The sequence below is a fragment of the Aythya ferina genome (genome assembly GCF_964211825.1).
Source record: "Aythya ferina genome assembly, chromosome: 1".
Taxonomy (NCBI): Eukaryota; Metazoa; Chordata; class Aves; order Anseriformes; family Anatidae; genus Aythya; species Aythya ferina.
The window spans coordinates 100,036,672-100,055,094 of record NC_140296.1 but is presented as its reverse complement, the minus strand read 5'-3'; the positions used below and the strand labels follow the sequence as shown (position 1 = coordinate 100,055,094).

Here is an 18,423-nt window from a genome sequence, read left to right as displayed (position 1 = left end):
AGAGCAGAGCAGAGGGGAAGAATCACCTCCCTCAACCTGCTGGTCATGTTGCTTTTGATGCAACTCAGGATATGGTTGGCTTTCTGAGCTGCAAGTGCACATTGTCAACTCTTGTTGAGCTGCTCATCCACCAACAGCCCCAGGCCCTTCTCAGGGCTGTTTTCAATCCATTCTCTGCCCAGCCTGTATTCATGCTTGGGATTGTCCCAGCCCAGTTTCAGGACCTTGCACTTGGCCTTGTTGAACTTCAAGAGGTTTGCACAGGCTCACCTCTAAGGCCTGTGAAAGTCCCTCTGGATGGCAGAGGTCCCTCTGGTAAACCACGCCACACAGCCTGGTGTCATTGGCAAACTTTCTGGGGGTGCACTAGGTCCCACTGTCCATGTCACCAACAAAGATATCAAACAGCACCAATCCCAATACTGACCTGGGGGTCAATATTTTGTTACTGATCTCCACTTGGACATTGAACCATTGACATCAACTCTCTGAGTGTGACCACCCAGCCAATTGATTAATATGTGATGAGGTAAGTAAAAACCATTCATGCTTACCAATGTTTAGCTAACCTGTGTAAGCTCACTAAAACCAGAGGCTACATATGAGTTCTCAGGCAAAATAAAGGATCAGTTATTAGAATGACTTAATATTTTCTTTCTGTCTTCTTCCCACAACATAACACAGATCTGTAAATTTATAGTTAATTCCGGTAAGGGCTACAGAGAACAGATAATGATTTGCTATCATAGACCATTTCTCAACAGATAAATGTCATCACTTGTCATCATACATGCATAAATCAGCTTGTCATTTATTTTAAAATTCTTCATGTCATTATGCTCTATTCTGACATTGTATTACATAATGATGCACATTCTCTTGCTCCCCTCTTATCCAATTTCCCATGAGACAATCACTTAAAATCTCACAGAAAACTAGACTTTTCTATTACAACTAATGCTTCTTCTGAAAGCAGCAACAAAGTAACACACATACCGTAAATTTCAAGAAATTAGGTTCATTGTTTGAACTTTAGGGAAAAGACACAGCTTATTTCAGAATATCATATACATCTGGCTTGGGATCTGATGTAGGACCCCCAAACGTATTAGCCCTACAGCTTCTGAACCATTTTTCCCATGGCAACAGAGAAAAAATATGCTGAAGTTGCTGATACTAGATGTAAACAAAGAAAGCTAATTTCCTCCACACTTCTCACATTCAGTCAGGAGAGAGTATCTAGTTGATGTAACAGGTGAGACCAGGACTGGAGATAGCGGTTGAATACACTTTGTTGTGAAATCATTAATCAAAGAACATGACTTGTTGTACATTACTATGCAGTAGTTCACTATTTAGTCATGATGATACATTTAGAGATAATAATAAAGATAATAATAATAATAATAACAATAATAAAGATAATAATAATAATAGAAATAATTGCCATCAAAACCAACTGCAGTTTAGCTTCACTTTCCCCTCCTGCTTTGGTCTTGACTGAAGTCACACATACATTTTTGTATATACCAAGCACCTACCAGACAGTTACTTTAATTTTTACTATCAACCCCATGGGTTAATATTATATTTATGCATTTATTTACTTGCAATAAATGCAGGTCACATTAGCGTTCAGTGTAGATGCAAAACTGAACAAAAGCCATGTACATGAGGTTTATTTTCCAAATGTTCACAAGAAATGTGGAGATAAATCAGTTCATACATAGTTTTTATTTTTTTATTTTTTATTTTTTAAAGAGCTTTACTTAAATTATAAATCTTAACCTTAAGCACACTGCATAAGACTTGCAATGGTGCCAAACTGAAGAAGAAATGAAGTAACTAATGTCACAATGTTGATTTATTTTTTAAGCCTTACCTCTAGAATCAGCTTTCTTCCTGCACTGTAGGTCTTCAGATGTGTTGTATTTTTTACAGGTAGAAGTAATTTTCCTCTCCTCCACTGAATTGTGGCAGATGGATTTGCTAGCACTTCACATGTTATATTGATGGGATTGCCTTCCCAAGAGTAATGCATGGTTTGATTTGACAGAAATGTTGGAGCATCTGAAAAATGGAAGTAATACACAAATATGTTAACTGTTTTAGTATAAAACATACTGTATAACTCCATTGAAGTACTACTCTTCTAAAGTTTTAACTGAATGCTGTTCCAATTTATTACTAACCGTGACAACATCAGTGTTCAACCCTGTTTTTTTTTTTTAAGCTCTTATTTTCATAGGTTTCTCCTCTGCTGAAATCATTTCAGCTGAAATTTTCAGGAAGAGAAAACCTGCTAATTATATTTAACATTAGGCAATATCAGGCCCTTGAAAGATGTGTCTCAGAAATGACAAAAACTGTTTCATCCCAATGATGAGAAACTCTCCAGCCAGACTCTGGGAAAGGCATGGTACATTTTGTTAGGGTGCATTATTACATGATGTTTAGGGTTCAGAGCCCCTGAAGTGCAAAAAAGTAATAGGCAGGTTCCTTCTCTGGTGATGTCTGCAGATGGATGTGTGGATGTGGCCCTGGGTTCAGTGTTTTAGCACATTGACTTCCCAAGCTGTTTATTACCTCCCAATGGCTGGTGACAAAGGGAGGTGCAGTATGAAAGAGTATGTACACTGTTCAGTTGCTGATTTTATAGTGTATCCTTTTGCCATGGAGAAATTACACTCACTCTGAATGTTCATAGATGTAAACGCTTCACCAATTTCCTATCAGATCATATACTTTATGAAACCTTTCTAAAGAAAGATGCTTAGCTGTGTGAATAAAAGAAAAAAGAACACCTAAAATTTTGCTATGCATTTTACCTATTTCAGATAAAACATTGTGCATATGAGTACTTTTTTAATTTAGGCTATCTTCATGCCAGTTCCTTAAGAAATCATCAAGCTACAGAAAAACAAAGAGATGGTTCATCTTCTTTACAAACCTGCCTGTAAATGGCTATACTAAACATGCAGCCAAACACTGAATCAGATACAAAGAAAACTGCTGGCTTGCAAGCTAGTTATATTTTTCAGATCACAATGCCAGCAGTGACAAGGTTCTTCCATTCTACTCACTGTTTCCCTGGAAAACAGAAGCAGTGTAATGGTCTTCAGAAAGAGCAAGAGTGGTTCTTTCCTTCTTCTCTGCTTCTGTCTTGGGTAAATCATATTTTTTGTCTATTGAATATTTATTTTGAAATCAATTTTCCATTTTAATCCCACTCTTATTATAGTTTAAGAGTATTAACTACATATTATTTACATTACTGAAAGCAAAGGAAACACAAAGTTCTTAAAGAGAATTATCAGTTATAGCTGGTGCCATGGTATCTCTTTTTAATACTTGAACCTTATATGTCTATATTTATATTTTAATAAATAGCTCTAAAATGCTTCTAGTTGTGTCCCTGGAAATTCTGTTCTAGTCTTCTAACAATTAGTTTAACTTTACATTAGAAAATTCCTACTAGGTCTATTAGAGACTAGAACACATTTTACTGAACAGTGAAATTTAGCTTCAGGAATGGTTTTAAACTACTTTCTTGTTTCTGAAGTACATGTTTTCAACTTCTTTTTGTGTCTGCCTTTGTGCAAAAATGCAACTTTTCAGTTTTATTATGCTTCTGGTGCATGCACACATACAGGCTTAGATTAGAGAAAACGGTCATCTATTCTAAGCACAGATCAAGTCTGCTAAATTGCTCAATGCCATCAACATATATATATATTTTTAAATAAATATTCAGCCTTTATTTTTATAAAAAAGGAGATGATTTCATCCAAGTAACTGAAATATGTCTTCCTATAACTTTATTTACAAGACACAGGTGCTCTTCTTTCCTTTTCAGATGTTATGGTAAGTAATTCTACTGCTCTTTGATTCTCATAGACCTTTAAAAACATATTTTAACATCTAAATATATTTTTGCAAAGAATGGACTAATAAAGAGTATTCAGGATATGACACATCACAACAGTGGATCTCTGTGAAGATAAAAACAAAATTTGCATATGCCTGATTTATGCTTAGGTATGGTCAGGAATGTCAAACTGCCAAGAGTCAGACACTTGGCTTCACTTCCTCTGGAAGTGAAGTTAGCAGTGGGATCCACCTGAAGGAAAACTGCATGAACTGACTTCTTCCTGGCAGACAGCTTTTGCACTGAATGTGTGCTCAACATATGGGTCAGAAATCTCATCACAGTGTGCATAAGACACAAAATGAAGTTATTTAACAACAGATTTTAGATAAGTCCTGTCCTCCATAATGGACAATTTCTCAAAGCAACTTCACTTTGTCAATGAACACTGGCATGAATGTGGCAGATAGAAAGATGCTCTGTTAGAACCCAAATAACTTTCTCCTCTTAGGAAAAAATCACATGGTTTGATGCTTTCTGTTGATTTAACTATACATTTGGCCAATTCATATCCTACTTCCAAGACTTACATGTGAAAAGGGAGTGTACAGTTCCTGTAGGTACAAGCATCTAGGAGAGTAGTGACTTTCGGTTCAAATTGCTCTGTCTTCTAAAGGCAGATTTTGGATCCCTGTACTATCTGTTTACTTATATTTTAAAAGAGTAGGTGAGTTCTGGACTGTCAAAGTCCTTCAGATAAAGCTATATCAAAATCAACAACTCCAAAATGCAAAGCATTGCTAAATAAAATTAGCTTTATATTTTCTCTCTCAAAAGACTGGAAAAAAAAGAGAAAAAAGGCTTTGCAGTAATTTCCCCAGCAGCTGAAAGATCCAATGTAGCCAACAGAAGAAGATACTTTCAGGCAAATCACCTTAAATAACATGCTCTTTGATTTGCTAGTCAGGAATAAATAATGAGTGATGTTTCATACAAAGAAAATAGGTCTGGAAATATTTTTTAAAGTACAAATAAAATATTTCCTTATATATTGTTAGATATTTCTTATACAATAACAAAAAAGCCAAATTGAAATGAAATAACTTTTATAAGAACATTTTTTTCCTCTAGATGCTTTCATTGCTAACTGTAGTATAGTGTGCTTCAACGGTTACAAAATTGTGTAAATAAATGTTAGTACTCAATGTTACAAAACATTTAGTATTGTCATGACTTTGGGTGAGACAGAGTTAATTTTCTCCATAGAGGCTCCCACCATGCTGTGTTTAGGATTTTTGATGAAAACAGTGTTGTTTTCATGCCAATGTTTCTAGTTGTTGCAAAGCAGTGCTTACAGAGTCAAGGCCTTTTCTGCTTCACACTGCCCTGCCAGCGAGCAGGCTGGGGGTGCACCAGGAGATGGAAGGGGACACAGTCAGGACAGCTGGCCTCAACTGACCAAAAGGATGTTCCATGTCATGTGACATCATGCTCAGCCATAAAAGCTGGGTTAAAGAAGGAGGAAGGGGAGAACATTTGGAGTTTGTCTTCCCAAGGAACCATTACACTTGATGAGCCCTGCTTTCCCAGATGTGGCTGAGCACCTGCCTGCCAGTCGGAAGTAATGAATTCCCAGTTTTGCTTTGCTTGTACATGTAGCTTTTGCTTTCCATAGTAAACGTTATCTCAACCCATGAGTTCTCACACTTTTATCTTTCCAATTCTCGCTCCCATCCCACCTGGGGAGAGTGAGCAAGTGGCTGTGTGCCAGGTTGAACTACAGCAGTCCTTTTGGCACTCAATGTTGGGCTTGAAGGATTCAAGACAGATTTGATTGCAATGTGGAGTGTGCTAGAGCAAAATTTACAGATGCTATGGCTGTTTAGATGCTAATTCGCGGGCTCCTGTGCTTGACAGGGGATTGCTCACCATACTGTATGTTACAATCCAGTGCTTGTTTGTGGATGCTTTTGCTTCTGCCATTTGCTCTACACCTTATCATCTTGCTTTGCTCTGCCTGGGAACATTTTGATAACAGTTATGGCCATCCAGCTGGCCATAACAGGTCATCACTGCTGTTCCTGTGCTGCTGTACTGGACAGGCTGGAAATCCAAACTGAACTTGAGTCAGAGGGACTGTGACTATGTAGGAACACATACACCCCGAAGTGTCTCTGGCCATGGATAAATTCACTCATTGCAATGCTAAACCCTATGGCCTGGTCCAAAAGGACAAAGGGTGGAGATTGTAATGGATATGCCTTTAAACTCTTGTAACCCATGATTTGAGTTGCATGTCATGAGAAGTCCTATAGCAGAAACCTCTCACGCCAATAGGCAATGAGCCTCACAAGACACAGTGCAAGTACAGCAGTGACCTGAACTGAGCTGGCTTTGGTGTCCAGTATCTCTATGCAGTGCACTGCCTCTCCTGTGCTGAGTGACCACCATAACAGAAACTGACAGGTAGCATTACAATTAGGAGTGTATGTATGTGGTAACCCATATACTGTACAAGAAGATTGTGTAGGAGAAGCAAAGCCTGACCTGAAAAGTGTCTCTAGCATTTAGATATCCTTATTAGGCGTAATGTCTGAGAACAGTGATTTAAGAACAGACCCATAAATCATCTGTCTCATTCAGAACATAATTCAATTAACAACTTCAAAGATCCAGCTCTGGTGTATGCTAATAGTTATACACAAAATTGGATATGGCAAATTACCTGATTCAGCACATGTGTCCAGAGAGCTGTAATAGGAAACTGGTGTGCAGAATCAGATTTGTACTTCTTCATTTAAGAACGCAGGTTTTCAAACTTTTGACTATTCGTTCCTCAAGTAATTCATCTTCTTGTATCATACAGTGAAAATATATGACAGATTGTTGGATGTTTCCTGTACTGTATTTTTGGAAGACTCTCTCTTAGATGGTTAATACTGTTATGGATTTCCCATCATCAGGAACACAATAAATGGCATCCTCTAACAAATCTATTACTTTCATTACCATCCATCCTGTTAAAGCACCTTACATTTTTGTAACTCCACCCTATTTGATTAACAGCCTTCTATTTTTCTCTTGTGTTTTCTCCCTCTTGCCTGTTTGGCAATAGCCAATATACTGAAACCACTAGCTCTTCCTTGGAGATAAAGTAGAACCTCCCATGACAGGTACAATAACTGCCACATTTTCTTTTAACAAAATAATATTAGAAAGACCTCAACAAACTAAGCCAGATGACTAGATTTTGATATATAATCAACCTTAGGAGGAAGATATAAAGTACAGTTTTCATGGTTACTAACTTTCTCAATTTTCCTTCCAATATCATGATCATGTGGCTGCAAGGAAGACCTTTTAAATCTGAATGTGAAATTCTGAGATAGAAAAGCAAATGAAAATTACCACATAGTAGATTTTAAGTTTCATGATTACTAGCTAAAATGAGAGGGCTTTTTTAGAATCTGACTTTTTTACAGATGGACACGTTTCTTTCACAGCAGGTACAGTAATGTTTTCTTTCCCCTTCCCGTTTTTTTTTGGTTCTTCTCCACATGCGTATAATAAAACACGTGCTATTCATTATCCAGTTTATGCAAAAGTAGGAGTCCCCTCTTACTGAACACACTAGCCCCTGGTCACCTTGACTATGATATTTTTGATACACAAACTTCACTCTAATTTCTCCATCTCCAAAACTAGTTTTCATGAGGATAAGGTACCTTTCTGCTAAATGCAATGTGTGTTGTTGATGATAGCAACTTCAGCCTTAGCAATGGGCAATGAATGCTTGCATGGTTCTACTGCTTGGTGCTGGCAGAGATACAGAAATTCAACATATTTGTCTCTGAATTATACTTGATGCTAAGGAAGAAAGTATTTGGTTGATCCCTTAAAAAAAAAAGAAAAAAAAAAAAAAAGAAAAAAAGGAAAAAAAAAGCCAGCTTCATAGAAATATCTTCTGTGAATGGATTAACCTGTCTAAAATTTTTATGTTACTGCTGGGATACGGTTTTCAGGGTGGCATTTTAATCTCTTCAGTTATTTCGGTTTCACTAAATTTAATCTGAATTCATAGTATCCTGATTTACTAATGCATGATTTCGAAAAATCTGTGTTCTTGTGAGTTGTACAAATCCCTGATATTTACTTTAGATACTTGTAATTTAACAACCAGAAATAGAGGCAAGGCATTCCCTGCAAATGACTGCTGTGAATTCTACTATTTGTTTTCTGTAAGGCAACTCTAAGTTAATGTTAGTGTAACTATTTATTAAAAGATTTATTTTGGGGTAAGAAGTGTAGAAAATATCTGCCAGATGGAGAAAAAGATTGTAATAAAATTATAGCTATAAAAAATAAGCTATTATGTCAAAACTGATGTTTAAAATAAACACTGCATATATCTGTTAGCCATTAAATATCTAGGAACACTGGCCATATGAACTAAAACAAGATCTCTTCCCCTCCAGATCTCTCACACTAATAATTTTTATTTTAGTAATAACATATTTATGCATTGTCAATTACTGACACATCATTGTTGGGTGGAATTACTATGTATCAAAATTTCAATTGCTACCTGTATTTCAGGACAGGATTACTGGAGTAATTTAGGATTATCAGACTTCTGATATCATATATTAGATTATGTAATTCTGACATAGCCAGAAGCAAGCCACAATGTCTTTCTCAAATCAGGACACTAACTCCCACCTCTTCCCCTATCCCACTTTTCACATTTTAAGAACAAAATCCAGCTTCATATACATGTATTTACCTTCTGTATTTTCCTGCCTGACATTCTTACCTCCATGTCTCCTGTTGGTCTCTTCTCTCTATTCCCTAATCTATCTATCTATCTATCTACCTACCTACCTACCTACCTATCTACCTAATATACCTACTATATTCCCAAATCATAACAGTTGTTCCTATATGGAGCAGGGACTCTCAGCCTTAGCATCTATTCACTTTATTTTAACACACAGTGCTGTCCATACAAAATCTCTAAGTAATTTTTAGGAATGGAATAAAAATCCCAACAGCATTAATGAAATTACCTTGTATATCCAACTCCATTTCCAACAGGTTGATTCCCCTAAACCTATACCTTATATCCCTCAAACCTCCAGTACACAGTGTGCTCAAACTCACCCTCTCTACTTTAGCCCTATGCTGCTCCCAGTGTGTGCAGAAACAGCAGCTCAGGGGCAGGTTCTGTGGTGCACGGACTCCAAACCAGCTCAGAGGGACCTTGCCTCATACACTGCAAGCAAAGCTGTATGTTTCAGTTTACTGTAAACAGTACAGCAGATCTCTTTTTCAAGCGTCTGCCACTTCAGGATTCTCTGAGCACAACTAAAGATAAACTATTTAAAGATACTCCAGGTAATGCAAAATATTCTGCAGTTAAGGGAAGTAAATGAAAAAAAAATGTTGAGGCTACAAATCTAACTTTAAGATATTTTGTTCTGTTCAGGTTGCAAAGTTTCAGCATCACACTTGCTATCATAACACCTCATTGTTTGTTTTGCAGTTCTCAGATGCATTGCTTCTGCTCTGCTGTGCCTGTTTTGGAGGTACAGAGAAAAACACAGACTGTGTTGTGCTATTTTTTTTTTTTTTTCATTTACAGGTCATTACTGTATAATATAAATTACACTTTACATAGGATGAAATTACTTGCAAAATTCTATTGTATTTTCAAAGAATGAACAGTTTAAAATTTATGTGTTAATTATCAATGAAAACATTTAACATTTAGCCTTGTGAGATGAACTCATAAAGTAGAACCATCACAAAGGAAACATCAGAAAATTATTTATTGTGTGCATGTGTTTTTTTAACCTTTACTTATATAGTTGAATATGTGAAAAATGATGGCAGTAAGCAAAGATGTTGAGGAAAATATATTTACTAAAAAAAAAGACTAAATTATCTGAAGAGAAACAAAACCTAAAAGAAAAAAATATTCAAACCAACAAGCCATTAAAAATCTACTTAAAACGATATCAAGCTCATTGTAAGGTAAACAAAACCATGTTGTATTAGGAAAAAACAAAAACAAAAACAAAACAAACAAACAAAAAAAACCAGAAATGTTCTTGATATGAATGTAATATTTTAACAAGTCATAGACAGGCCAAAAGTTTTTAAGATGGAAATTCTGCTCTATGGTATTATTACACCCTATTGGGCCAAAGAATAGGTAGATTTACTATACAGATGTAGAAATTCTAATTTTACATTTATTGTGGCAGAATCAGAAAAAGACAACAAAGCTGCATTCATCACTGCTTCAGTACAGGAGGACTTAGTAAAGTATTTTTGCCAAGTGACTTTATGCAATAATCCTCATATTTTGGTCAGAATTCAACATTTTTATCCCCTTTAAGTCACTGCAATGGCATACCAAATTTTCTTCTATGTAAAAGCAAAAAGTAGACAAAAAAATAAAATTTTAAGTCTTAATCAGTAACATTGCTGAGCTCCAAAATCATGTCAGAATAACTACAAGTATTTCATGATGCTAAACATTAACCTACTAAATCTCTATTTTATCATTTTAAGCAATAAATTTGACAGGAAGACCAATAGTATTTTACAAGAAAAGCGGTAAAATCTTCTGGAATACTTCAACATTTTGTTTCTCTTGGTGGCTTTTGATAGCTTTTTTTTTTCTTTTTTTTTTTTTTTCTATTTTTTTTTTCCTTAGACCATATGATTGTGTTTATTTGTTTTGTTTTCTGGCTCTGATAACAAGACCATCATGATTTAATTGTATGGTAATTGAGTCCTCAAAAGATGGGACTGTTTAGCCTGGTGAAGAGAAGGCTAGGGGGAGATCTCATCAATGTGCACAAATATCTGAAAGGAGGACATAAAGAATATGGACCCAGGCTCTTTTCAGTGGTGCCCAGTGACAGGACAAGAGGTAATCCCTTCCAACCTCAAACATTCAGTGATTATGGGAATAGCTGTGGGCTGTTCCTACACTGACTTCTTTTAAAAGAAACTGAATACAAAGTACGAACATTTTTCAGAGTTCACGATAGCAATAGGTAGCTGGAATTCTATTTGGAATCAAATAGGCTACAACATTTGTAACGTAACTGCCCACAGTAGCATTATCTTCACTAATTCAAAGCCTTCTTTCCTTGACATTAGGTAGACTTTGTGGTTCAAATTGTTCAATCTGCTTTTAAGTAATTCTGTGTCTTTGCAAAGGTATAAAATGAACAGCATGAATCCAAAGCATCTGCATTAACTGCAGTGCTAAGCAGATGACTAACATAACAAAGTGGAAAGACCTAGAGGACTATTCATAAAGACCTAGAGGACTATTCATAAAGACAAGCTGGATACTGTAACAGTAATGAGACTGATTTCTAATTGAGGAAGTTGAATACTATCAAGTTGAGTAGTATAATAAATACTGTACAAGTTTATTTAAAGATAATACTATGCTGCGTATGCTACATGACTTTTTTGGTAGCACTGAAATAATGTTGCTAATTAATAAGGAATATAACTACAAAACTCATGTTTGGACACAAATTGGTAGTAAGAAAATCTTCTAATTTTTGGAAGAAACTTTAAATTACTTAAATACCAGAACCTGCTTTCTAAGAAGTCGTATTTGTCAACCACTCATGTGGCTGGTCTCATACAAAAATGCCAAAAATATTGCCAAATGTAATAATGCTTGTGATGGCCTATTATAGCCCACGACACTAACCTTCATGTATAGTGATGAAGCAGGTATCAGGACAACATTACTGAAAATAATACCTTGAAGAAAGATGACCTGTTATATCCAGTAAGTCAAAATTATTATTATTTTTAAGTTCTTCAATTCTAATCACTGCAGTAAATAATTTGTAGAAATACACACAAGAAATAATGTGTTCTCTCATCAGATTTTTTCTTCTTTTAATTAGGTCTGTTTTTTTTTTTTTTTTTTTTTTTTTTTTGTCTTATCTCCTTCGCATTTTGCATTTAATTTCAAAACAAATATATCTCTTTAAAAACACAGTGGTACCAAATAGAAATGTAAACATTTGCATACGAAAACTGTGACTTTGAAAGGCATCTGATCATATTGCAGGTACGATCATTTTGTAACTCACTAGGATTTGTATATTGTACCTCCTCAGGCCCTTCTGAAAACCTCATCATTATTAGAATACCTCTTGCTTTATCTATTTTTGTATCTATTTCTATCATGTTTTTATTAAAAAAAAAGAAAAAGCTGTCTATCCATGAGAAATTGTAGCTAATTGCTACAAACACATCTTAATACCCAATACCTAGTATACATCATATATGCCAATTTTTCAATCAGTTGATTCAGTTAGCAGTAGTAACAATGATGTTTATTAATAATAATAATAAATATACAATATAAACTAGGCTTCATATGTATAACCAAAACTTGCAGTTATTGATATCTATTAGTAAATAATATTTTTATCTTCTTTTTCTTGTACTTAAGTATTTTTTTTAAATTGTAAATACAAGGAAAACTAAACATAACAAAAAAAAAAAAGACTTTGTAGAAAGAAATCCTTTTAAGTGACTCTGACATCTCAGCAATTTATGTCTGTCTAACATTTATTTCAGATTAAAGGCTGGGTTAACCATGCCTGAACGGTATCAAAATGATAATCTCTTCCTGTCCTGGCGAACTGCTCTTATCATCAAAAGCAACCCCAACAGAGAACAAGGATAAAGTACAAAAACTCTGTGCAATCTTGCTGTCAGTTTAAGTCTCTGATAGGGGTCAGTAAGTAAAAGCATGAGACAGTGACACCAGGGCACCCTGTGCCTCAATTAGTCCTGTTTGACTGCACTGACATTTGAAAATGTGACAGCAACATGCTCCTCTCCTGACTACATAAACTAGCAAAGGTATTAAAAACCTATAAAGAAGACTACTGTGCTTGTGTGTACTTGTGCTTATAGAATGGTACTAGGTGGATTGGTTAGCTGTATCTAGGAGCTATGGAACAATATGTACAATTAGACCTTGCTTATTTATTTATATTTAAATTTTAAAATAGTTATTGAAGCTAATGCTAGAATAATGTTAAATAATAAAAATTCTGCTAAAATGGCCCACTAGTGATTATGCAAAGAGTTAGCCATACTTAAAAAAAAAATCCTTCTCAAAAATGGGTTTGAAGAGAATAAAACCAAAATCATTAAAATTACAGTATTTTGAAGATTTTTCAAATCTGCAATTTGGTAAATGAATATTTGGAAAAATATATATATAAACAACCCTGATAGCAACATTTGTAATTACAGTTAATATGCTGAAAAAAGATCACTAGGAGAATAATACACAGGGAGTCAAAACATTTATTTGATACCAACTTCACAGAATCTCATATAACTACCCTCTCTTTTCCCATTTTGCTCTGAATACCAATCGTTTAGTTTTTGAACATGTATCTTTTAGTGAAAGTCTCTAACCTGCAACTTATGAAATGAAATAGCCAGAATGATACTATGGTAAATATGACACCTGCTACCAAAAAAAAAAAAAAAAAAAAAGTACTTGTAGTTCAGAAAAGCACTTCTAATGTTTAAGACAACACAGCCTTGTATGGAAACAGTGGTAAGAAAGTACTAATAGATTATTTTATCGAGACTGTTTCATCACAGAAATTTATCACAGAAACTAGATTGATGAGGGATGAGGCCAGAAAGAAGACAATTTCCTCTGAGTACACTATTTTAAAGGACAGAAATCGTTATAATTACACAAGTGTTTTGTTGCCTGGGCAGGACAATTGGAGTTCATGTAAGAGTATAAAGTTATTTCAAATGCAAACTAAAAAACTGCTCTGACTGGTAAACCTGAATACCAATAGAGACAGACTTCTGTTGTATCACCCCAAAAATACATGCATTGTATTACAAAATTACCTGACACATAATGGACATGAAAATGTTTCTACTTCTGTTCTATTTTTTCCAGCACAGATGTTCTTAGAATATTTGGTTGAAACTTCAATAACAGTTAAAACTTCAAGAAATGAAAATTCTGGTTTTAGACATTTCAAAATTTTATGGTAAATAAAAATATTGTGTTATACATTAAAAATCATCATTACAATGTGTCATCTATATGATGATAGAATAATATTTCTGTGTTTTAAAAACCACTTTATCAGAAGAATTCTGAACTGTAAAAAGTTTTAAGTTGCATAAAAAGTATATCTACTGAGGCATAAATACATGATTAAAAACAATATGATAATCCATTTTCACATATATGTATTTGATTGTTCCCATACATATTACAAATTAAGCCTGCCACACAATTCACATTAACTCAATTGGAATATATTACTTTTAAATTCATAGCATTATGTACAAAAATTTCACCCTGAAAGGTGTCTTAGATGACATCAATTCATTCTATCAATCCAGAATTTTTGTTATGGACTTTAATATGAATTCTGCTCTGCTAATGACTTTTTTCCATTTCTTTTGGTAATATTTCATAAATTGTGACACATCCTATATCTCCCTTGTTAGTACCAAAAAAAAAAAAAAATAAATTGAATTTTAAAGCATAATAGCTACATAACCTTAATTAACATTTTTTCCATGTTATCTTATGCATACAGTAGGATACAATTTGGAATTTTATAGATATTTTGAAGGAGCTTCACTGCAATTTAATTTTTATCTAGTAAAATATTTTTTTTCTTTTAATACATATAAAATAAATAATTATCAGCACACCAAGTAAGTGTCATTAAAGAAAAAATATTTTAAATATGCTCCCAAAAGAGTTTTTGCAAATTATTTTGCACAGTTTCAAATTCCTTCAAATGTCTATTTATTGAAAAACAACTATGTTAAAGCTATTAATGAACACTGTATTTATTTCTTAGGCCTTCTGGGTTGGCAAATCATTGCATTTTTAAAATCCAGTTAGAACTTTGAAATTTCTTGTTTTCCTTTCAGATTTATTTCCTATATCAACATCCATTGTTTTCCTGTGAAAATGATGGAACATGCAACTGTAAACTGAAGTCACTTTCAAAACTCCTCAAGACATTACTCAGCTGACAGTCTGAAATCATTACTTAGCTCTGTACTATAGATCTTATTCCAATGTCTATTGCATTTCAGTGGAAAGACACTCCTTCAATTCAGTGTAACCATTCATGTAACCATTCAATCAAATACTTTTCATGCAACCTTTCTGTTTTTTTTTTTTTTTTTTTTTTTTCACTTTTTTCAAACAGGCTCACTGAAGCTATTCTGGAAAAAGCAAAATAAACATATCCTGCAAATTTCTAGCAAAATAGAATAATGATTTTTGGTTTTCTTTTTTTTTTTCTAGACCTTTGCTTTAGAAGTTTGAACAAAAGGGTGTTTGAAGAGACAATTTAACACTGAATTTTTCTGTATTTGAAATTTATATCCTCTCATATAAATGGCTTCTAAAGCATCAGACTCTTCTCTAAACAAAAATAATCTAATTTGCTCCTGGATAAAAATCAAGAGTTTTGAATAAAGCAACCTGTCCACAAAGCAGTCTATCCAAATGAAATTGTCACAAACTTGTGAACTCCAACTCCATGAGGACATATAACAAGGGTTTGATATCTGGAGGAGCATTATTAAGTAAAAGAAGTAGGAGAAAAAAAAATAAAAAGCAACCCCAAAATACAAAAACTTTGTTGCATCTTGGAAGTTTCAGCTCAAGTCTGAGTTGTTGCTCAAATCAGTCTTTACCTTATCCCAGTGTATACTGTATACATCCAGAGCAGGCTCCACCAGACCAAAGATGTGAAGATATTAAGTTTAGCCAATTTGTAGTTATTAAGTTTAGCCTTAAATAAGTGGGTAACATCACAGATCTGAGATGAAATCCTTTTGTGCATAAATCACTGACGAGGGTCATGTCAACTTAAAAAAAAGTCAGTATCCCTCCACAGAATTCAGCATTACTAACTACTACTAAGAACACACTTTCTTAAATTATGCAAGTTTAAACATGAATTACCAGGAACAACTGACCTTCCATTAAGAATGTACTTTTTTTTTTCTTTTAAAACAAATTTTAAAGAGAAACAAAATATTAGAACTTACATTCAATATCAAGGTACATGCTCTTTTGGTGCCCACCAATTCTACTTGCAGCTTCACAGTCATATCTCCCTGAATCTGACAACTTCACATCTTTAATATGCAGTGACGATTTTCCATGCTGCCCTTTGACTTCTATACGGCCATCTGGGCTCTGTTTACATTGATTCAGGAAAAAGAAAGGTTTTATACATATATGTATATTTACGTATGTTTTATATATTAAACACCATTGATAAGTATGACTGAAAGCATCTCTTCACCTGTGGTGAAGTTATTACTAACAGCTAAGCAATTTCTAAATTTGTCAAATGAATTAAAAATATATAGAAAAAAACGTTCTATTTTGAGGCACTATAATCATGTGAATAAGTACATGCTTAAAGGAACACTGTCAAGGTAAACCACCACATTTACCAATTTATGACTGGCACAATGAGTGACATACTCAAAACCTGTTTATTACCTCATTTATTTTGCTATGATGCTGCAGTTAATGAAAATACATATGTAAATTCATAGTATCACAGTTGGCATTATCTCTCTTGACCTTAAAGTGCAACTGTGAAGCTGAATAGAAATACCCCCAACACTATGATCAAAATACAAATCCAGTCATAGATTTCTTATTTTCATTACTCATATTTTCTTGACAGAAGCTCAACATTGTTAGAAAAAAAAAAAATCATGATTCATAAATACAACTCGAATTTCTGGATTTCATTTACATATGATTGCATGGAAGAAGGTGGGGCTGAAAAATGAATACCAGCTTCTCTTTTTCTAGAAGATATATTTTGTATTTATCAACTTGATAAAAATCCTTGGCTCCCCACCTCCTGACCCAAACCTATTTGTCTTTCAAGAGCATAAAAGAGCAGGGAAAACTAAATAAAACAGTTTAAAAAACTCTACTGTTTGACACTACAACTCCATGGAGTAGTATACCTGAGGGAACAAAAAAATAGACAGTTATTTTTAATCTGGCTCTGTGTTTACTTGTTTTGTAGCTTTGGGAAGTATAGCTTTTTTTCATTTATTTTTTTCTTTCATTTAAGAAAAAAAAAAAGTTGATACAAAATAGTGATGTTTACCTACCTTCATTATTGAGGAAGGTGAAGAAAAGAGGGAAAAACAGTAACTATTTATTTGTATTGCATTTAAACTTGAAGCATACTTTAATGTTCAATCCTATAAATACATACATTCATAAATATACAAATTGTTACCTCACTGAATGCAAGAAAAAATGCATACAATTTAGATTTCAAATATTCAAAATAAAGCTGTCATATAAAGTATATCAGATTTCTATGAAGGAGGAGTATCCAAATTAGAGTCCAAAGACACAGAATTTTGTTTCCTGTGAAAATCACACAGCATAGACACATAAACTAAAGTTATGAAATCCTAATGCAGGAGAAAATCTAAATTCCTCTGGATTGATAAAAATTAGTAAGATCACCCATCTCTTTTATCATTCCTAATGATGAAAATTCTGCTTTCATTTTACCTTTAAAAGATGAAAGAACAAAAATATGACATTACTAGTAAACATGCTATACTACTGCAATACTGAATGTAACAATTAGGGGGGGGGATTTCTTGGTATAATTAAAATGCAATTTATTTTAAACAAAACAAAAGTTTTCTAATCTCTATATATTTTACAAGCACTTTGCATGGCATAGTTCATATCAGTATTATTTAATTACTGATTATTTGTTTTTTTAAAAAAAAGTTATCTACATTTACAACTGTAAATCTACTTTATTCATACTTAAAGTGTACATATACTTTAGCCATTTTCTGATTTTACTTTTGTTAGAAATATTTCTCCTAGAACTCACATTTTAAATTGTGAAAATAGATATGCTAAAACAACCTGTGACTATGAGTCATAGATACAATACTACTTGGATAACAACAAAGTTGTTATTGGTTATCTATTGGTTCAACACTAATAGCAAATTCTCTAATTCACTATATATTCACTATAATTAACTCCATACTTTCCAAAGAAGAGATATAAGTGTTACCTGATGTTAAGAAAAAAAATAAAGAGACTCACAAAGATCCTTAAAATTAAATAACTATTCCAATAGATTCACTTTCTTGTTTTAGTTTATGCAATTATTTTCTAATATAGTCATATTTCTAATATTTTATAATATAAAATAACTTCGCTATGTAGACATTTGGTCTGTACCCAGAATAACTTTCTCATGTATAAAAAAACATATTTTGTTCAAATACGAATATTTGAATACTGAAAAATATTAAATAGTGAAAACTATTAAATCTTAGGGAAAATATTTTTTTCTCTTACTAGGGAAAATAAAACCTAATGAATACTCAGAAAGATAGGAAGTTTTTGATAACCACATCAACATGAAATACACGTTAAGAAGCATTTTGAGACGGCTGCTTGGTTC

At 33.6% G+C, this 18,423-nt stretch overlaps 1 protein-coding gene across 2 annotated transcripts in view; it reads right to left on the bottom strand.

Moving 5' to 3' along the window:
* The window catches only part of NCAM2 (neural cell adhesion molecule 2), a 285,518-nt gene that overhangs the window by 77,939 nt on the left and 189,156 nt on the right, over positions 1-18,423 (bottom strand). For both annotated transcript variants that reach the window (XM_084530898.1, XM_084530899.1), the window contains exons 9-10: positions 15,992-16,142; positions 1,883-2,070 (exon numbers count right to left, since the gene is read on the bottom strand). In XM_084530898.1, coding sequence (XP_084387024.1) covers positions 1,883-2,070; positions 15,992-16,142 — 339 coding nt within the window. The remainder of the gene's footprint in view (positions 1-1,882; positions 2,071-15,991; positions 16,143-18,423) is intronic.